This window comes from Poecilia reticulata, linkage group LG1 (genome assembly GCF_000633615.1).
Source record: "Poecilia reticulata strain Guanapo linkage group LG1, Guppy_female_1.0+MT, whole genome shotgun sequence".
Classification (NCBI taxonomy): domain Eukaryota; kingdom Metazoa; phylum Chordata; class Actinopteri; order Cyprinodontiformes; family Poeciliidae; genus Poecilia; species Poecilia reticulata.
The window spans coordinates 31824102-31844947 of record NC_024331.1 but is presented as its reverse complement, the minus strand read 5'-3'; the positions used below and the strand labels follow the sequence as shown (position 1 = coordinate 31844947).

At 40.8% G+C, this 20846-nt stretch overlaps 3 protein-coding genes across 4 annotated transcripts; 2 read left to right on the top strand and 1 right to left on the bottom strand.

Annotated features, from left to right (window-relative positions):
* Positions 1-3048: 3048 nt before the first annotated feature.
* On the bottom strand, positions 3049-5561 carry LOC103472714 (G-protein coupled receptor 4-like). The gene is made up of 5 exons (XM_008422530.2): positions 5513-5561; positions 5153-5221; positions 4151-4412; positions 3786-3958; positions 3049-3711 (listed from the first exon to the last, which is right to left on the bottom strand). The coding sequence occupies exons 3-5, from the start codon at positions 4319-4321 to the stop codon at positions 3162-3164; spliced, it is 894 nt and encodes a 297-aa protein (XP_008420752.1). The 5' UTR covers positions 4322-4412; positions 5153-5221; positions 5513-5561; the 3' UTR covers positions 3049-3161.
* A 2715-nt stretch (positions 5562-8276) lies between these two features.
* On the top strand, positions 8277-13453 carry cyp2u1 (cytochrome P450, family 2, subfamily U, polypeptide 1). The gene is made up of 5 exons (XM_008422542.2): positions 8277-8937; positions 9886-10530; positions 11208-11369; positions 11459-11626; positions 12501-13453. The coding sequence occupies exons 1-5, from the start codon at positions 8511-8513 to the stop codon at positions 12710-12712; spliced, it is 1614 nt and encodes a 537-aa protein (XP_008420764.1). The 5' UTR covers positions 8277-8510; the 3' UTR covers positions 12713-13453.
* A 609-nt stretch (positions 13454-14062) lies between these two features.
* hadh (hydroxyacyl-CoA dehydrogenase) lies at positions 14063-20846 on the top strand. Of its 2 annotated transcripts, XM_008422562.2 has the most exons (9): positions 16279-16343; positions 16586-16631; positions 17635-17763; positions 17839-17996; positions 18703-18829; positions 19659-19748; positions 19819-19891; positions 19957-20073; positions 20608-20846. In XM_008422562.2, the coding sequence occupies exons 3-9, from the start codon at positions 17674-17676 to the stop codon at positions 20727-20729; spliced, it is 777 nt and encodes a 258-aa protein (XP_008420784.1). In that variant the 5' UTR covers positions 16279-16343; positions 16586-16631; positions 17635-17673; the 3' UTR covers positions 20730-20846. The 2 variants fall into 2 exon arrangements, with proteins under 2 accessions (XP_008420778.1, XP_008420784.1); XM_008422556.1 differs by lacking the exons at positions 16279-16343; positions 16586-16631 and adding an exon at positions 14063-14286.

Here is a 20846-nt window from a genome sequence, read left to right as displayed (position 1 = left end):
AATTGTATATCTTTTTTTTAAACCTGTCAAGGGACTGTAGATGCAAATTAGCTTATGTTTGAGCTGTATTGTCCCTTTCTAAATAAAGTTAACTTTAAAAAATATATTCACATAAGAAGAAACATATATTATAAAGAATGCAGAGAAAGAATCAGCAGACACAAGTCCTGAAGTGATTTAATGAAGCCTGTTGGCCTCATCGGGGGCATAAATATCATAAACTTTGGGTTTACCATGTTGATAGGTGGCTTTTTCCTCCGAGGTTCAGYAGAGAGGTTGATGTTTGCCTGAAGTGTGAGACTGAGATGATGATGAGGAGGCTGAGCACTACAGTGATCAGTGAGATGAAGAGCAACACAGAGTTCAGCAGAACGGCTTCAGACCAGTGAAGTGTGGGCTTCCTGCAGGAGCTGTTGAGGAGACGTGGGAACCAGAGATCAGTTCTGTCTCGGATCTCCATCCTCAGACGGCTGCAGCTCTCTGGTCTGATCCTGTCCTGTAGCAGATGTTTGTTTCTGTCCTCCCTCCTCTCTGGTGCTTTAGTCTTTCTGCTTTCTCGTCCTCACATAATCACAAACATTTCTCTTCATTATTAGGTCATAATTTCATCTTTTGCTCACGCTACAAGCTAAACAAGAGTAGGTGGAATCGCCCAGTAGCCGTTTCCCAAACCTGCAAACAGAGCAGGAGCTTCTTAACCAGATGGAGGCCAATTTCAAGGCTTCAAATGTCTTTTTATTGCTTATTAATAATATGTTAATAAATATCATACAAAGTCATGCATAGCAATACAACTATAATAGGTTTTAACCCTCCTGTTATGTTCGTTTCTGAGGTATAGCAATAATGTTCGTGGGTCAATTTGACCCGGGGAGTGTTTTATCATGCAATAGTGTCAGGAACCAAAAAATTCCTCCAAAACATTTTTTTATCTGATTATTAACTCTAATACTAACCATCTCAATCAAAATKTGTGCAATTATGTTTTTTATTTCTCAGAAATTAAGGATTAATGACGACAACTTACTCAATTACTCATTTGGACATAAAAAATGGGRTTTACATTTTTTATGTCCACTGAAAAAAACCTAGACACAAAAAAACAATAATTTCCTTGAAAGTGATCTTTGGTAAATTTTTTTATATTACATTTTATTTTATTTTTTTCAAAGGGCGATCTTTATAATTGAATTTGAGACACAGATACTGTTCCGGGTCAAATTGACCCGCCAATTAAAATCAAGATAAATGAGTCATGCAGAGAGTATTTATGTTTTCCTCCACTTCTACTGAGTGTCACTCAGTGTGGGTGGAGTTTACCCACTCAGTGTGGGTGGAGTTTACCCACTCAGTGTGGGTGGAGTTTACCCACTCAGTGTGGGTGGAGTTTACCCACGGGAACAGAAAAGGTTCCCGTCAAAAGTTGTATGAACACCTGCTTTCTCGCAGTTCATTGTGAAGTAGAGAGCAGGGAGAAAGTGGGTTTGTGTGTGTCTGCGTGTGTGCATGTGTGTGTGTGTGGTTTGTTGTGTTGTGTTTGTGTGTGTGTGTTGTGTTGTGTTGTGTTTGCGTGTGTGTGTGGTGAAATAAGGTTCATAGCTGTAAGGAAACAAACAGAATTGGACATTTTTAATCTTTTTTTGCACTTTAACTTGACTGCCGGGTCAAATTGACCCGAACAGTATCGATRTAACAAGTAGACGCAGGGGGGGCTGCAAATGTGTAAAATGAATAMATTTTCAATTTATATGTAGAGTTCACCTATTAAGACAAATAGAAAAAGTTTCATGCAATAAAAATACTTGCAACTATTTTAAAAATATTTTTAAACTTTGAAACGGGTCAATTTGACCCGCAACATAATAGGAGGGTTAAGCCACAAACAGATCCCCGAACAGCAGACATTCCTACACAAAACAAACTGATGTAAAATAAATAACATTTGCACAAAGTAAATGTGCAAACGACTACTGGGCGATTCCACCTAGTCTTGGTCAAAATGACCCGAGGACAACAGCCACATTACCTCAGCCACAAAATGAGGACAACAGGAGGGTTAAAACCATTATTTTTACAGCTTTAAATCTAGCAATGTAGATTTTTTTATATCCAAGAATTAGAATCTGTTTCAATAATAGGAGCAAATTAATCTTTGTCTTTAAGTTTCTTTATTCGAAGGCAAAAGCGTTCGAAGACCCGACTCACTGAACGCAGTCAGGAGAAGAGCCYTGAACGACACACATCACATGGTTATAGAGTCACAGCACGGAAACGACTCACCCAAAGTCTGATCTTATCTCTATTACCAGATGAACCACAGAGACAATCCTGACCTCCAGCTCATGAAACATCCCTCACCTCTTGGAGGGGACGATTTTATGGCAGGAAAGAGAACCGATGAGGATTTCAGGAGAAACTTCTAGTTCTTCTTTGTCHGTCACTCATGGGTTCAGGTCAAACCAGGGAACAAACTACATTCCACATTCAGTTCCAGATGAAGCATTTTACCCAGGATGTCTTCAGGTCTCTTCTGCAGAAACATCTAAACTTTATCTGGAAACTTCTTTAATGGTTGCAGAAACACAAAAACACAGCAGATATAATCGGTAAATAAATGGTAAAAAGTTTCATCAGTTCCATCAAAAATGAAATAAGCTAAAAACAAAATTTTCTATTACAGTACATATAGTAATTATGTATGTTTGCTTTAAGCGACATGTGAAAAAAATACATCCATGATTAAATGTAAGTGATTACACCAGAAATTATAATTTTACACTTAATTATAATAATGTAGCAGTACTTCTTAAGTTACCGTATCATCAACATCTCCACCATGAAATTGCTGCAGAGTTACAGGAAAAACGTAACAGTGAACATAACTCGTACAAAGATCAGCAAAAAATATTGAGTCGACGGTTGAACCAGTTCATGTTAAGATTTTCTGAAGATGTAAAAGTAAATTAAAAATAATGACTAAAGAGAAAGAAAAGATATTTATATAAGTGAAACAAAGTGCTCACTGAACTAAACAGTGTAGTTTACATTACATTAGTAGATAGTTTGCCAATAAAAATACATTTAATGAAACATTTCAGAAAAATGAACTGTATCTTTTGCTACTGCCAGCTGTGTGTGGCGGCTCTCTTGAATAGTAAAACCTACACAGTCTCAGTTTTTGTAGCCGACCTCATTTCACAATCTGTGCTGCTCAACTCCAGATTGTTACATATTTTAGAACACAGTGAAGACAGAAACTTATCCATGATGCTTTTCCGACTTAACAAATATAAAGTTGTGTCTGCAAGGGGACTAAGATAAATACAAACATGAAACGCAAGTTCAACATTAATGTAGGTGTTAATTTGTACTACTTCAAGAATAATCAGAAGCCAAATGACGATGGGCAGATAAAGCAGAGCGTAATTAAGCAGCACCACAGCCTGAATGGCTATGATTCGTCGTTTTTYATCTGCTGGGACACGGAGCGCTCCAGAGAGAGCTTTGATCGTCCCAACCAAGAAGAAGATGAACAACGGAAAGGGCAGGAGGAGAAAAACTACAAAGAAGATGACAGATGGCAGATCAGTAGTCACATAATACAGTGGAAGAAAAACAACAGGAAGGATCCAGACCACACTGCAGACCACCACATATGTCTTGATGTTTCTCCTGAATCTGTACCACAGTGGCTTGGCAAYGACCAGATACCTGCAGTAACAGATACAGATGTTTAGTCTGGAGAATAATAAGTGAGAGACAGAAGAGGAAACATGGAAACGTACCTTTCACAAGAGATGCACACCATGAATCCGACACTGACCATTATAGCATACAATGTGATGAAAAAGGAGTGGTGGTATAAAAATATGTCTGGTGACATTCTGCAGCAGAGCTGAATGAGATCAGACACCAGGAGGTTGATGACATAGACTGGAGCATCTTGGCCCTTTTTCACCTGTGAGAAAGTCAACAGAGGAAAAAATATTAATGACATAAACATATTCTAGACATCTAGGATGTTTCCTGTTCCACTTATTTTAGTCATTTCTAAGGACAAGACCTGAGACAAGAGAGAACCACAGTTTAAATATCAGGCTGGGAATCAAATCCATTATGAATAAATAAGTTACAATTATACTGAACTCACCTGGAAAAAAACTGCAATCATCACTATAAGAATTAGAAGAAGTGCAATGCCAATGGTGATCCAATTCACCCATTTTTGGATTTGACCTTGCAAATAGTAGTAATGGTCATAATGGTCAAAATCGAAGTCATTGTTGTAGCCGTCATGAGTGTCACTGCTGTTGAGGCTCATGTTGCTGTAATTGAAACTTTTTCCCCAGATGTATTAAAGTTCAACTCTTCCATCCTTCAGTATTGAACCAGGAATTTGATGACAGGAGTGACTGTAAACCGAAGAGACAAAGGTGTAAATACATTTTAAACGTTTCAGTATAACATGTAATTCCTGACATTTTACCATCAGAATCTAAATGATATCAAATTATATTGGTAAAAGTGGACATATTTCTCAATTATCAAAGTTTATATGTTGTTCTTTTTTTTTTTTAAATGGGTCCAACATGGAAATAATTCACTTTTCCAACCAGAAAAAGTCAAACATTCAGTGTTTTAAAGATTWACTTCTCTGTATTGACTAATGGACATGTTTCAATTCAGGTTCTTATGAACAACCCTGCATTAGCAAACATTTAACTGGAACAATTTACATTTTAGAGTGAGATGGCAGTTTATATGTGTATAATCTGAATGATTTGTTATTTTGTTCATTTACGCATCAGGGTTTGGGGGTAAAAGTTATTTTTCACCCAGGATCCATTGCAGGAAGGATCCTCAGACACAAAAAAGGAAAATAATTTTCATGTTTTCATTTCTAATTTATTATTGTCAAAATTAATTTCATGCACGTGACAACAGTGGGGAGGAAAAACTCCCCTTTAACAGGAAGAAACCTCCAGCAGAACCAGAACCAGGCTCAGTTCAAGTGGTCATCTGCCGCAGCAGACGGGGGTTTGAGAAAACAGAACAGATACGCAAAAACAAAAAAACTGTAGCGCTGACGTAGGAGTACTTTTTATGCTAAAAGTAAAAAGTTAACAGCAGAAGAGACAAAATGGTTAATTACCCTTTATATGATCTCAGATGATGCCGTCTTCTAGAAAGGCATCACAGCCAAACAGACCAGATGGAGCTTCTGTGGATTGAGGGGGAAAAATTAAAGTATGAAGTTAATGAATGAATGAACAGTAAATAATGCAAACTGAACAGTAGCAGAAGAAGAAAGCAGGAGAGTGAGATAAAGTGGTCAGTTTGTCCTCCAGGAGCCTGAAGCAGCATAACTTAAACCATCCATGTCTACTATTAGCAGGTAGCATAATTGTTTTTTCTAATTTGTTCTACCCGTAATATTAATTATGGTATATATTTTAACAACATATTATATTGGATGTAATCTTTCATTTCTGTACAAAAAAAATATATTTACCTTTGAAAGTTTAAAGGCACTGAGATGGTTCCTGTTTCAGCCAGTTATCTTTCTCATCTTAACGATCTGCAGCCTGTGCATTCTCTATATCTGCATATATGATGTCTGACCAATCACATCTGACTAATCAGACACGAAAGGAAACGGAAGCAGAGATGATGTGGTAAGTTCACTTCCTTTATGAGCAGGAAGAAAGTGTCTTTTAAGATCATATCAAAGTATTTTAGTTTTCTAAAACTCAGTTCTCATGAAACAACTTCTTCCAACTCAATTCATTTCAGTTATGAGGCGCCAATTAACAATAAATATTCTTTAAAGGTTCTTTCAAACCTTTAAAGGTTTGAAAGATTACCCCTTAACAGGCGGGGTAATTGCAATTACCCCGCCTGTTAAGGGGTAATTGCAATTACCCCTTAACAGGCGAAAATGTTAAGGGGGCGTCATTATGTATTAGGGGTTGATGGACTTCATACATTTTAAGGTGGACTATAAAATTATAAAAGTCGAGTAGAAGTCGACTCCTCGCAGTGATGTCATAGAAACGTAAGCGAACTTCACATCAACTTACAGGCTGAATTATATTCACAGCAAATATTGACAAATTTACAATATTTGTAAATTTAACATATTTAAATTAAATTATATTTAAATTTAAATTTAAATTAAATTAAATTAAATTAAATTAAATTAAATTAAATTAAATTAAATTTTAAATTAAATTAAATTAAATTAAATATGTAATTTAAATTACATATTTAATTTAAATTAAATTTAAATTTAATTTTATATAATATTGACAAATTTACAAATCAGGTTAGAAGCTTTGAGTCTATTATGCAGGAATAAACGTAGAAGAAACAGAACATCATCCCAGCGGCGGATTAAAGTCTGAAAAGTTGCACCAAGTCAGGTGTGACTGTTTTTCCCCTTGAACCGGCTAAGACTGGACAGCTGCACACGTAGGAGTCAAATTATCACACTGACCAGAGACACAACGGTGCTTTTGGTTTGTGCATCACAAACAAAACTTATTATGAACGGATCCTGTTTAGTTACTGCTGAATTCAGCGCTGCCAGCTGCTGCTCCTCCACCCGGATGCGCAGGACGCTCCGCTGACTCAGCAGCGGCTCTTTTTGCGGGATGAACTAACATGCGGACCGCGGCAGAGATCGCCTCTTTCAGATCCTCAGACTGAAGCTTTAACTTCGTTTCCAGATGTTGTCAAATTGTATTTTTATAAGAGCGTAAAGCTGCCAGGTCAGAAGCTTCAACAGCGAAGTGGCGCAGTATGGCAAGCCGTTTTAACATAAATTCGATTTCGTCCGACTGTCCGTAATTACATTCCAGATATCTAAAAATGCATTTTGACCAGACAAAACAACATTTTGACTATCCGGAATGGTAATTTAAGATACCTTCACTTACATTTTGACTAGTCAAAATTCCTTTCAAGATATATCAAATGACGTCACTGGATCTGTCATTTGACGGGACACAGCCGTAATTACGATTTAAGATATCATGAACGTAATTATGACTAGTCAAAATTACAATTTCAGATATCTGAATTAAGAATGACGTGGAAGCCCCTTTGTGGTGTCCAAACAGTTGCCTGCAGAATTTTATGTTTCCTACACAAAATTGTCAGTAAATGCCATAAGACCGCTTCTGATATCTGCAAAGAATTTCCTGTTCATTCATTTCCGACAAGCCGACTGCACTTAAGAACAGCTTTGCAATTTTGAAAAGCTAAATTTGCTATTTTCAACATGGAAGTGATGCATTTTCAAACATCTTTTTTCGTTTTCTCTATATTTCATTGTTTTATTAAACTTTCAAATTGATATGTAAGTCAGGGACGTTTTTACTAGACAGAATACCAATTCAATCTGGAGAGACTCAGACAGAGAAAGAAAGCGATTAAAGAAAGTTTAATGACAAATAAACATTAAAGTCCTTTGGCGTTCAGGCCCTGGCCGGGAATGTTGAGCTGTAACTTCGATAAGCTTGATAAACATTCCTGATGCTGCATAGGAATGTAATCCTCCTGGGGCCTGTACTGGAGGCGGTGGTTGAAGAAGGATGTGGCCTGAAGATCCGGGAGCTGAAGGTGGAGATGGGGCAGAGGTGGGTTGGTACGGAGGAGGCCGTGGCCGGGAGGTCCTTTTCAACTGGAGCTCTAACGATGATTGGCCGAAGCGAGGGTTGATCCAACGCTGATAGGTCCAGGATGAAGAGAGGGAGGTGCTGATTTGATGAGGCAGGTGAGGCTAAAGAGTCTTCCAGATTGAATTTGCGCCAAAGCTTCATTTCAAGATATCAGTAATGTCATTCTGACTAGTCACAATGTCAATTTAAGATATCTTAAATAGAAATAGAAAAGCTGTGTAATTCAACATATCTCTAACTCATTTAGAGATATCTTAAAAGGAATTTTGACTAGTCAAAATTACAATTCAAGATATCTTAATTTAGTTTTGTCTAGTCATTATTTGCTTTTAAGATATCTATAAGACACCATGAACTAGAAAACATTTTGGCCCAGTTACTGTCGGTTGGTGGTGAGTCAGTGCCCACCGGTCCTTCATGTTGGAGATATGAACTGATCAACCTCAGGTAAAACAAAGCAGCAAACAGCTCCAGGAGTAAATAGAAATTCAGAAACTGAAATTACATAATAAAGACGGTTAGAATGAAAAGAGCTTATCGAAAGCATGTTTATTCATCTAAACCTACAACAGCAAGGCTGATAATTAACCAGATAATCAGCCATTGGTTAAAAACGAGGTGTGTATGAGCAACAACAAGTGATTTAAGACAGCAATAAAAAACACAACATCGACCGCATTTCAGAATCCCACCAATCAGAGCTCGCTTACAGCGTAGCCAGCCAATAGGAACGCAGCAACAGTTCCATCCCCCGCATAGACAGGAAATCACGTTCTAGCCCGCTGTTGTTGTTACGGATAATCCCGGAGATGTCGGCTCTCTGACAGCATGGGCTCACTGTCATGGCTGGCAGACCTCAGCAGCTCCGCTCCGTCTCCTCCGAACATGCTGCCTTTGCTGCTCTTCTTCGTGGTTTTTTATCTGGTTCGTTTTTATCAGAAGCAGCGCGGCATCTACAGGAACATCCCGCCAGGTCCGCGGCCGTGGCCGGTGGTCGGTAACTTCGGCGGCCTTCTCCTGCCTCCCTTCATCCGGCGGAGGTTCGGACAGACCTCCAAGCGGAACATCGGCGTCATGGAGGCTTTAACGTCCCAAGCCAGCGTTTACGGGAACATCTACAGCCTGTTTGTGGGCAGTCAGCTGATCGTTGTTCTCAACGGCTATGAGGTGGTGAAGGACGCGCTGTCAAACCATCCAGATGTGTTCTCAGACCGGCCAGATGTTCCCACTATCTCCATACTCACCAAACGGAAAGGTGAGGAAATGATAAACACGCTGCGGTGCAAAAGATTATATCCAACTTCCTGTCACCGAGACCTTCTTCTCCCTTTTCCATACGGTGAAACCTGGTGGTGGCAGCATCATGCTGTGGGGTGTGTTTCTTTTATTTGATTGGTCAGACTTGATGAGGCGGTATAAATGAAAACTCTTGCCTCTTGATCTCATTACCATTACCAGGTGTGGAAGAGTATCCAAAAGTTTTACTGAAGTAAAAGTAAAAAGCAGCCATAGAAAAAAAATCTTAACAAGTCTGTCCAATTTCCTCAAAAACTGTAATCTCCCAGAAATATACCGCATATCTGTAAAATCCAAAATCATATATTTAGGAATTACAATAGAAAAAGATCAAAAGTCACGTAGCTAGCAACTTTTCCAAGATAGATTCCATCCTGCTGGTGACGTCTTCCAAATGTATCGATATGCCTGGTATCTGCTAACTCCAAACCTCATAAATCCCGTTATCATGAGTCCAAATAAATACAGATCCTCCACATCTTCCAGGGACAAAGGAAGACGTGTTTCATTTTCAGCTGCTGTGGTTCTGTTTCTCACTCACTGACATAATTTTTCATAAACATCTTAAGAGTCTAAAATGTTTCCCTCTGGGTATGTCTGTGCAGGATAAGTGGACTCTTCTTTTCCCAGTATTCTTATTGAGAAAATTTGATCAATTACAATGAGAGACAAGTTGACCTGATCCATAATTTACAGATTCAGAAACAGATGCTCCAAAAGCAGCACCAAGACAGAGGAAAGCAGGGCAGAAGTGGGTAAGGAGGGAGCAGAGGACAAAGCTTCTGCCGTCACTGAGAGCTAGAGAGGTTTATTGTAATAACTTGGGGACAATTTACTCTCCAGCAAATTTGTCTTTGTGACAGGTCAGTCTGTAAATGACTAGAGCCGTCTCCTGTTTGTGTTTCAGGAATCGTGTTCGCCCCCTACGGGCTGGTGTGGAGAAAGCAGCGTAAGTTCTGCCACGCCACCCTGAGGAACTTCGGCCTGGGTCGGCTGAGTTTGGAGCCGTGCATTCAGCAGGGCGTGGCCGCCGTCAAAATGGAGCTGCTGAGGCTGAACGGAGAGCGCGGCGGCGTCGACCCCTCCAGGCTGATCAGCAACGCCGTGTCAAACGTCATCTGCTCCCTGATCCTGGGTCAGCGCTTCCATCACGACGACCCTGAGTTCCGCGGCATCCTGGACCTGATGTCGCGCGGGTTGGAGATCTGCATAAACAGCCCCGCAGTGCTCATCAACATCTTCCCGCTGCTCTACTACCTGCCCTTCGGGGCGTTCAGGGAGCTGCGGCGGGTGGAGAGAGACATCACGGTGTTCCTGAAGAAGATCATCCAGAGCCACAGCAACACTTTGGATCCTGACAACCCCAGAGACCTGACTGACATGTACCTGATGGAGATGCTGGCTCAGCAAGCCGCAGGAGAGCAGGACAGCAGCTTCACAGAGGACTACCTCTTCTACATCATCGGAGACCTCTTCATCGCCGGAACCGACACCACCACCAATTCAGTTCTGTGGGTTCTGCTCTACCTGGCCCTGTACCCTGATATCCAAGGTAACTGCGCCGCCTGAGACCCGATGGTGCAGTAGGTTCGGTTCGAATGGGGACCAAGGTTGCATGTCAAGTAGCATTGTTCTTTAGTATTCCTGCTTCCCAAGCTGCATTTTCTTATAAATATTTCTGATAAAAAGTCGTGCATAAGTGAATTTTCTGCTAATAATTTTGAGTTTATTAGCAAACCTCTGAGGCTTCAGAGGAAAGACGCATTACATCACAAACCAGTAAACTATTTAGGTTGGTATGACTGGATTTCATTTAAGGGTGTCAGAGTAAAGGGAGTCTAACAGAAATACATGCCGCACATTTCAGATTTTTATTTACTAAACAATCTGAACACCATGTGTCGTTTTCCTTTTAAGCCTCACCAGAAAACATTTAAGTTTGTGGTGATTAAGTTTGTGAATTTATCACATATTTCAGGTTTCTAGATGTAAAATCTCTACTTATTAATAGTGAAAGAAGAAATTAAGAACCGGCGGCAGGTTGCCATGTCTCCTCTACTTCCTGATTTTGGTCAGAACTGGCTCAGTAAATATTTAACCACTTCTCACTGATGCAGACTGACACGTCAGCCTTTTCATTGGTGTCACTTTAACCAGGCACGCTTGTGCGTTGAGCCTTAGCCGGTTTCCATGACGACTGACGCTTGCATCCCTCTGTGTGGATCCCAGACCAGGTCCAAGCAGAGATCGACAGAGTGGTGGGCCGACGCCGCCCTCCATCTTTGACTGACAGAGGAAGTTTGCCTTTTACTGAAGCCGCCATCATGGAGGTGCAGAGACTGACGGCGGTGGTTCCTCTCAGCATTCCTCACATGGCGTCAGAGACCACAGGTAACCGGGGGCAACCATGGGTACCGGGGGCAACCAGAGGATAGTCTGCGATGGAGCGTGTTTTCTGATGGGTTTTATCCGTTTCCCAGCATTCCGGGGCTTCACCATTCCCAAAGGAACGGTCATTATGCCCAACCTGTACGCGGTCCACAGAGACCCCAGTATGTGGGACGATCCGGACGCCTTCAACCCGGCCCGCTTCCTGGACGGAGAGGGGAAACTGCTGAGGAAAGAGTCCTTCATACCGTTTGGAATCGGTACGATGCTCTGTCACCCAGGAGAATAAACCCGTTTAGCTCCAGAAAGTTTATTTATTCCTCTTATTATTGATGATTATGGCTTAACAATAATGAACCTCTGAAAATCTTAGTATGTTAGAAAGGTTGTTGCTTAAGAAGCTGGCTGTTCAGAGTCTATTATCCAAACGTTTTATCCAAGAATCTTCAAAGAGTTGTAGATGGTGATGCTGTGAGCAGGAAGGATCTCCAGTAGCTGTCAGTGTTGCAACAAATGTTAAAGGCCTCTGACCGAAGAGTGTTATAACAAGCTAACAGCTAAATTTCCGGTCAGCAGAGATGATAGTAACACGTCCTAAATGACACCATCAGTTGTTTGCTAGCTCTGCTAATCCGCCTCCTTTGCTTTGGCCACTCCTCTTTACATCTCTATCGAGAGACGTTGGAGTCGAGGATCCAGAGACGGTTTCAACTTCTTCCTACTGTCTCTGGTTCCACAAAGCCTTCTTTAAACTTCTCTGGGATTTGGGGTCAAAGTTCAGGAATAATTTGACCTTTTGAAATGCTAATCAGCTTCTACCAGTTGTAAAAACAATACTCCGTTGCCATGGTTACACGTCATAATGACCAGAGGGAATGATTGTCCAAACATGCAACAATTCAACCAAAAGAATATGAACAAAAATCTAGTAAAAGAACATAATAGCTGACAGAACTGCTCCAACGTGCTGCTGCCATGAGCGCCACAGTTCTAGAACCAAGCAAATATGGAATCACCTTTCATTCTTTGTCTTTTGTAATATTCTGGTTTGAATCTTAATTTTTTTTTATAAGCCATAATCACCAAATTAACAGAAATAAACACAAGTAAATCCCTTTTGCATGTGGCCGTCAGGTCGCCGGGTGTGCATGGGCGAACAGCTGGCCAAGATGGAGCTGTTCCTGACCGTCAGCGGTCTGCTGCAGGGATGCACCTTCCGGCTCCCAGACGGGGCGTCCGCTCCGTCCCTGCACGGTCGCTTCGGCCTGACTCTGGCTCCCTGCCCCTTCGCCTTGTGCGTGAGCGCCCGCAGTGAGGACTCATTCAGCCGCGACGCACTCGGCTAGAGCGGCTGCTGCGACCTGAAGATGCTTCTCAGGTCTCCTGGAGAGACTCTGGGAGAGAATTTAAACCAAAGAGTGTCTCTTTCGCAACATCTTATCTTTTATTTTTAAGAATATTTCTCTGATTAGTCAAAATGTATTTGACTCTAAAAAACTTGGATTTCATTTTTAGGTAATTTCATGTGTTAATTTATAAGAACAGTATTAATTTGTTTAGCACTTACATTTATTTCCCTTTAAAAGGTCAATTTTTATTTTCGGCTGATTCTATAAGATACCAGATGAAAATGTTATTGTTTTATGGTCAGTTATTATTTTAATATGGAGAAAAATGTTTATTTTCTGCCCCATAAAATGAAAGCAACTTGAATACCTGACTTATTTAATCATAATAATAGATTATTGTCCTATTCATTTGAGGAGAAATGATGTTTTCTTGGTAATTTTTTAAGAAACTTTTGGATGCAGACTTCCTTTGACAGGAATTGTAGAAAAACAGAATATTAATATTTTAATCAAAGAAGCTTTATTGGCACAAGTGCAATTTGTATCTGCTGATGAAACGTATGTGAACATTTATTAGTTATTTTTTGATGTGAAATGACATGTCTGATATAACAGGAATCAAAATGCGAATCTTGGGAAAAGTTCCAGAGTGCAGTTTTTGATTTGACCTGCAGATGTCACTGTTAGGCTTGTTACATTTCTGAACTTTTTTCCTATTCTGTTTTAGTAAAGATGAGGGGAGGGAAAAGAAAACTGATGATGTTATAATGTTTCTGTTTCCGTGGTTTTATAATTCAATCAATTATGCAGAAAAATTTGGGATATTTTTACATCAATTTTTGCTGATATATTAGGTCTCTAATTTGTCACATTGCAACTAGAACGCAGCATTAACCGTATTAACTTGTTAATTCTTTGGATTTTGGCAGAAAAGCCAAATAATTTTTACTGCTTTTTGGACCTGCAGCCTCTCAGATCAGATCAGGGTCTGAAATTATCCTAAATATTATGGAGTAAGAATATTAATAGTTAAAAAGTAATTTAAAAAACCCCACTATCCTGGAAGAAGAAGCAGGTAAACAGCTGATGCTTAAACATTGATCTCTCTCTCTGGTTCCTGTCATGCAGCTAAGCTAAGCTAAGCTATTCATAAAAATATCAAATATGATGTTTGTAATAATCTCTTTTCTATGGATTAAAGGTGTAATCTATAGTTTCTCCATTGGATTAAGAGTGAAACAAACTGACATCGGACAGAAAAAAATCCTGTTTTGATAGTGTTGCAGAAACTGTCCACTAGATGGCGGTAGTTCTTTTTCCAGTCGGTTTGTCCGCTGAATCTGAAAGCTTTTAAGATGAAGAAGTAGCCTGCAGTCGACCCTTCACCCAGTTTGGATTCTGTCCCCGGTTCTGCAGATTTTAGAGCCTGTATGTTTAGGTTATTTTCCTCCAACATGGCCTTTTTCGCGCACCAGATCCAGAGGAGCTTCTCTTCTTCGGTTGTGAGGAATGTTGTGATCAAAAACGTGACGATCATCGGAGGAGGTCAGATGGGAGCAGGAATCGCACAAGTGAGACGCATGCATGGAAGCTTTTCAGGGAAATTCCTTGTTTCTATTTTTTTTCAACCTGCTGGGAATCTGAGTTTCTGATCTTGTGGTTTTAGGTCGTCCTGGCATTTGCCTGTTCAAAACTTTAATATTATAAACATTTTACAGCCCAATGCACTGAATCTTGGGATCTTCCTGTGGTCGCTGTTAAACTTGGATGTAGCAATCAACAACCAAACTGGCCTAAATGTTAACTTTGTTTTTTTTTCATCATGAAGTCTGTAGATCAGTGTTTCCCAACCCTGGTCCTCAAGGCACACTGCCCCGCATGTTTTAAATGTTTCCCCGTTTAAATATGTCTGATTCAGCTGATTGCAGTTTTGCAAACACTTGTCAATTGAAATCACCTGGGCTGAAGCAAGGAAACACCTGAAACATGCAGGGCAGTTTGTCTTGAGGATCAGGGTTTAGAAACACTGCTAGATGATTCTACAGGAGATGTTTTGTTTTTTTTATCTATCCTTCTGTTTGTTCCACCAATTGATGCTCAACCACAACAGAAGATGAGTTGGTCAGTGTCCAGAATCCATTTCCTTCAAATAAAACGATGCATTCTTATAACTTGAGCGAGCTCCCTACAGAACCTACCTGTTTATAATCAATTTAATTTAGATGGAGCCCAAATGAGTTAACAGAACTTTTATATGACGACAATATTCGTCCATTCACCTTAAAACGCGTTCAGAAAACTGTTCGGCTCCTTCTCACCTGATCTCAACGGAAGCAGATATAAATGGAGACAGTGAAATGTAGCTGCTCCCTCTAGTGGTGACGGGTTGATACAACACCAGAGAACAACATCCGTTTGTTCATTCATTCGTCAACTTGTCCATCCATCCATCCATCCATCCATCCATTCACTTGTCGGTCCATCCATCTGTCCATTCACCCGTCCATCCGGTTGTCCATACATCCATCCGTGTGTCTGTCCATCCGTTTGTCAAGCACCTGTTTAGTATTTTGTGTTAATAGATGTGAAGTTGATCAAAATCTATTTACTATTTACTTATTTGCCTAATGTTTGTTTGTTAACAAACATCATTAGAAGCAACACACAGTTGCTTCTCTGTGTTTATACTTTTTATATTTATTGAAATATACGTGTTTATTTATTTGCACTGCCTTCCAGAGTTGCTATTTTTTAAATTTCGATGAGGGATTATCGCATGTCGCCTTCAGAAAGCAGGCAAAAATACAATAACTATTTAAACTATTCACAGTTAGGCTAATAAAACCTAATTGTAAATCGGGTTTACAATTGGAGGTGATCTGCGTTACCAGATCACATCTCTTCTGTTCTGACTACATCGATGTGCGCATGCGCATTACCACAAGGTAGGACGGATTTACGGGTAGCGCAGATAAACTGAACACCGGCGCAAACCCCAACGGCGCGTCAGAGGTTTTATTGTTAGCACAGCTCTGCTTCCGGTCCAACCCGCTGCATCTTTCATTTCTGAAGGCTTCGTTTATCACCTGCCTTGATAGATGCAGCTACTTAATAGTGATCAAAATAGGAAGAAATTACTGTATTGTATTTGTCATTTGCGAGAAAAACATAAATTACGCTTAAAAATGTATTGGTAGTGATGACGCCACTGACGTTCGAGCCATTTTCTCTTGTCATTTATCGACTCACCTGCTTTTAATCCTGATTTATTCAGATGACCTGATTAAATGCAGGGAATCGACTGCATTTAATCCAGTGGATCGTTAAGACGCAACTTATTCACTGATGTCAATTTGATAGAAAATAACTTATTTCATGACGCTGCGGTAGACGGTGGTAGTGCGCCGACGACATGCTAGCTAATGTTAAAACAATAAGAGAAGCGCGGTAACCATGGTAACCAGTGAGCGTTCAAAGCCTGCCCCGATGCTTGCTGCAGTTGAGTTGCGCGCGCATCCACTGTGTTTACTGACAAATAACCCATCGCTGCTTTTGACTGAGGGTTGTTACCATAGCAACCGGTAACCGAGAGCTCGTCCCCTTTTTCTATTGTCATCTGTCACTTGCGGTATGTATCGGGATCGGCTCTGTGTTTTCTGCTCTATTATTCGATTTTAGACAAATTTAATCATATGCAGCGTTTCATGTGTAAATTTCGCCATGTTTTGAAAGTATTATCATTATTATTAATGTTGTGAATTTTAGTTTAATGTTGTTTAATTTTACAACTGCTAACTGCTGTCAACTGCTCATTGGGAGCCACTGCTGTGTAGTTTTTGGGTTATTTATTGTATTTATCTAACGTAACAGGCTGCTGGACCGACTTTAGCCACCAACTTGACTTTTCTCCGGTTCGGTATGTTTTAAGTTTTAATTCAAAATAATGTTTCAGTGACCAGTTGTATGATCCATGTGTGATTTTGTTTCCTGCAGTAAAACTATATATTTGTTAAGTTAAAGATTAAATTAGCTATGTTGATGAATGACTTGGATTTACATCACTATATAATCGCAGTCAGCTCGCCGCCTTTTTCTAACTGATGTTTACCACCAACTTGATTTTCTCTCTTGTTAAAATAAATGCAGTGAACCTGAGGAAGCTCAATCATTTCCATTTGCATTATTTATTGTTTTTCTCTCTTTCTGCCAAAAACTGGATGATTAAAGTCTCAGCTAGCCCTTTTTGTGAAGGCAGTTTTGTTTACAGAGACTTCATAATTAATTTTATTGTTTTGTTTGTTTCAGATATTTAAAATGTCTTCCAGTTCCAGTCTAAAATGTTCATTAGAAATTAAAGTTTATTGATTTTAAAGTTGATGTTCTTATGTTAAAAGACAGTAGCTTTGTTTCCATTAACCATATATTTGAGCAATTTGACATTCCAAAAATAAATTTGCTTAATATTTAAAATGTCTAACCGGTTTGAGTGTTAAATGTTAAGTAGATCTTTGAGGATATGTTCTAGTTCGTTATGTTACTTGATAATGGTCTCAAAACAACAATATTATTATTTATCGCGATAATTCCTGGGACATTGTATCGTCCAACACATTTTGATATCGAGACAGACCTTTCCATCGGTTTGTCTCTCCATCAACGCTTCAATGCTGCGTTTCTTCCAGGTTCCATATTTGAACTCTGACCTCCTTCGGCTCTAAACCTGTGGTGAACAGTTCAGTTTGTACTTTAACAAACAGACCAAGGAGGACGAGAGTCTGAAAGCGAATCTGGTGTTTTGACCAGATTGCTACGCTCCAGACCAGGATTTTAAAACCTGCTCACATGAAAACCCAACCGGAGCAAAACAAATCCCTTCACAGCCTGATGAAGCTGGTGTGCTTTCTGCTTTCTCCCTGGAGGTCGCTGCATCCACCGGCCACTCGGTGACACTGGTGGACATGACGGACGACATCCTGAAGAAAGCGATGAAGGGAATCCAGAGCAGCCTGAGGAGAGTGGTGAAGAAGAAGTTTTCTGACGACCCGGAGGTGAGGCACTGCAGATCCTCGGAGGAACAAACAGGCGATGAGCGTTTCACAGAGAACATCCTGGTTTCTCCTCAGTCTGGCGACGACTTCATCCAGAAGGTGATGCAGAACGTGTCGACCAACACAAACCCTGCAGCTGCCGTCACCTCCTCAGACCTGGTGGTGGAAGCCATCGTGGAGAATATGAAGATCAAACAGGATCTGTTTGGTTTCCTGGACAAGATGGCGCCCGAGTAAGAGTCACCGCCCGGTTAGCATGTTGGAAATGTTTCTCTGGCTTTCAGGTCTGGGCTTTGTTTGCTCTCGATGTGTGTTAGATTATAGAGTCAGACTTTTTCAAAGTATCTCCATGGAAACAAAAATATTTTTCACAGAAACCTTCCTGCTCACAACGAGGCTAAAATAGGGCTCCAACGATTAATACGATTAATTGTCACTAATTCAGTAATTGATTAATCGTTAAGTGGAGAACACAGACCCAGAAAATGGCCGTTTGCTGAAAGAACACAACAGTCATTAAGCCAAAAACTACAAAAATATATGCATTTTGTATTAAAAAAAATTGTCTGTTCTACCCAGAATTCCTCGAGTGGCAGTTTTAGCTTCACCTGGTTCAAGTTGTGTAAAACTTTTAAGCACATTTTGCTCTTTGTCAGTTAATCCAAGAAATAATCACTAGATCAGCTCTGTTGATGTTAAGTCAAAGTGCTCATATGTTCTTCACCCATGGTGGGTTTGCATTGCTTTTGGAGTATCGGCACATTAGCATTAGCTTCCACTAAATGCTTTATTGTTGGCAGAACTAGTATTTGGGATTAGTGCTTAAGGATTAGCACGTTAATGGAAGGCCTTCAAACTGAGTTCCATCTAAATGTAAAATTGTGACCCGATGAGTTTTTGGTTGTTGTGGAAATAATTTTCCGGTATTTTCTGTTGCAGACACACCATCTTCGCCAGCAACACGTCCTCGCTGCCCATCAGTGACATGGCCAGCGCCACCAGCAGGCCGGACCGGTGCGGAGGCCTCCACTTCTTCAACCCCGTTCCCATGATGAAACTGGTAGAGGTGGGTCACACGCAGAGACGAGCCGTCCAGACTGGTTTTGGATCAGAACCGAACCGAGGAGCAGGCTGGAACTGGAGCTGCTTTTTCCTGTAAACGCAACGTAACCGGATCAGTTTACGTCTAGGAACAAGAAGAGTTGTTAAAAAACACAAAGCATTATGTGATTTACAGGCACGTGGTGCCATTTTATAGCATAATCAAATTGTTACCTTCAGTTGTTTTACAAAATCTGTATGTATCAATATGACTTTAAAAGAAATGTGACTTTTTTTAATTAAGATCTTGAAATTGGGCCTCTGTCTCTTTAAAAACTCCAGCTCTGCCTTCAACATGGCTCCTCTATTAACCCTTTAACGACGTTTTTACCAGCATTGCTCAGAGAAGTGGCTCCTATAGCGAGCTCAGCAGTTCCACCAGGTGTTTGCTAATTGCTGCTGGCTAGTCTGGAGGAGCTGAATGGGGAGGAGCTGAATGGGGAGGAGCTGAATGGGGGAGGAGCTGCGGCTTGAAGGCGGGGCTAGGTTCACCCTGGCGTTTTGCACAGCTGGATGGTTGTTATGGATTTCTCAAACATTCATGAAAGAATCAAAGCCACACTGCAGGTTTGTTTTTGATGAGGTACAGCCCCTTTGAAAGGTGAACAGCGTTGGCCGATACCGATGTTGATGCCAACAAATCCTGCATCCTGGCTCTGCATCCTACCGGAACGTTGGACCAGTTTCCCAGCCTGTTGCCTCGGATCTTTTCCTGCTTCTTGTTTCCTGGATGACGTTTTGGACTCTTGCGTCCCGCCAGGCTTGAAAGTCGGTAAAGTCTCGATCTCCTGCAGGTCGTCGCGACGTCATCGACCAGCCCAGAGACGTCCGAGTCCCTCCTGAACTTCACTAAAGCGCTCGGAAAAACGCCGGTGTGCTGCAAGGTGAGGTGGAACAGTTGGACCGTCTGAGGAGGACGGTTCCGGTCTCTGAATCCCTGCCTTGTTTGTCCAGGACACACCTGGGTTCATCGTGAACCGGCTGCTGGTTCCCTACATGATGGAGGCCCTGCGGCTGCACGAGAGAGGTGCGTCTCCGTCTGCTTCGCCGGTAAAATGGTTGCCATGGTTTCACATCAGTTTCTTTCTGCAGGCCACGGGTCCAAAGAAGACATCGATATCGGCATGAAGCTGGGCGCCGGTTATCCGATGGGACCGTTTGAGCTCAGCGACTACGTGGGACTGGACACAATAAAGTTCATCACAGACGGTGGGTATTTACCAATACGGCCTTTAAATTTTACTGTTGTAGTTTGGCCACCACCCAGCAGAGGGCGCTGCTGGTCATCCTTTACTGAGCCAGTTGATAGAATTAAAGATGGCGACTGCTTTAAAAGCCACTGTAGACAAGTAGGTATGAACATCTCTGGTCATGGATACTAAGTTTCACATATTTAATTATTTTCATCTTTTATTCTTCTATCCGACAATAAAAGAGTTTCCTGTTTTGTTATATTTTATAAATATGTCTGTTTAATGAAATGAGAAAACCACAGTTTTCTGTTTATCTGGTCAATATTTAGTACCGCTGGCACAAAATAATGCTAAAATTCAGTAGATATTTATTTTAATTCAGGATATGAGAATTTAGGCCGTTATGGAAGACGGTGGACCTTCTTCATACATGAGAAAACTCAGGCTTTTAAGAAAATGGCCGCTTATCAGTGAATCGTTAGTCGATGTTAGATAAACTGGTTAATCGATAATTTGGATCTAAATAATCCTCTTCCTCCTGAATCTTTAGGCTGGCGCGAGAAGGAACCCGACAACCCGCTCTTCGCTCCCAGTGATCTCCTCAACAAGCTGGTCTCTGAGGGGAAACTGGGCAAGAAGTCGCTACAGGGATTCTACAAGTACAGCAAGTGATCGGATCAGAACTGGAGCAGCGGAGCCTCCAGGCAGAACGGATCGGAACAGAAAAGTGCCTCTCGGGTCGTTAGCATCCAGATCATCAGACCTGATTAAACACACGCTTTAAAAACA

Bases quoted from the DNA above. Each gene is read 5' to 3' on its own strand.
- cyp2u1 (XM_008422542.2), top strand. From the start codon at position 8,511: ATGGGCTCACTGTCATGGCTGGCAGACCTCAGCAGCTCCGCTCCGTCT. The intron at 8,938-9,885 runs GTGAGGAAATGA...TTTGTGTTTCAG, and splicing joins CATACTCACCAAACGGAAAG to GAATCGTGTTCGCCCCCTAC. The intron at 11,370-11,458 runs GTAACCGGGGGC...TCCGTTTCCCAG, and splicing joins CATGGCGTCAGAGACCACAG to CATTCCGGGGCTTCACCATT.
- hadh (XM_008422556.1), top strand. From the start codon at position 14,146: ATGTTTAGGTTATTTTCCTCCAACATGGCCTTTTTCGCGCACCAGATC. The intron at 17,997-18,702 runs GTAAGAGTCACC...TTTCTGTTGCAG, and splicing joins CTGGACAAGATGGCGCCCGA to ACACACCATCTTCGCCAGCA. The intron at 18,830-19,658 runs GTGGGTCACACG...GATCTCCTGCAG, and splicing joins CCATGATGAAACTGGTAGAG to GTCGTCGCGACGTCATCGAC.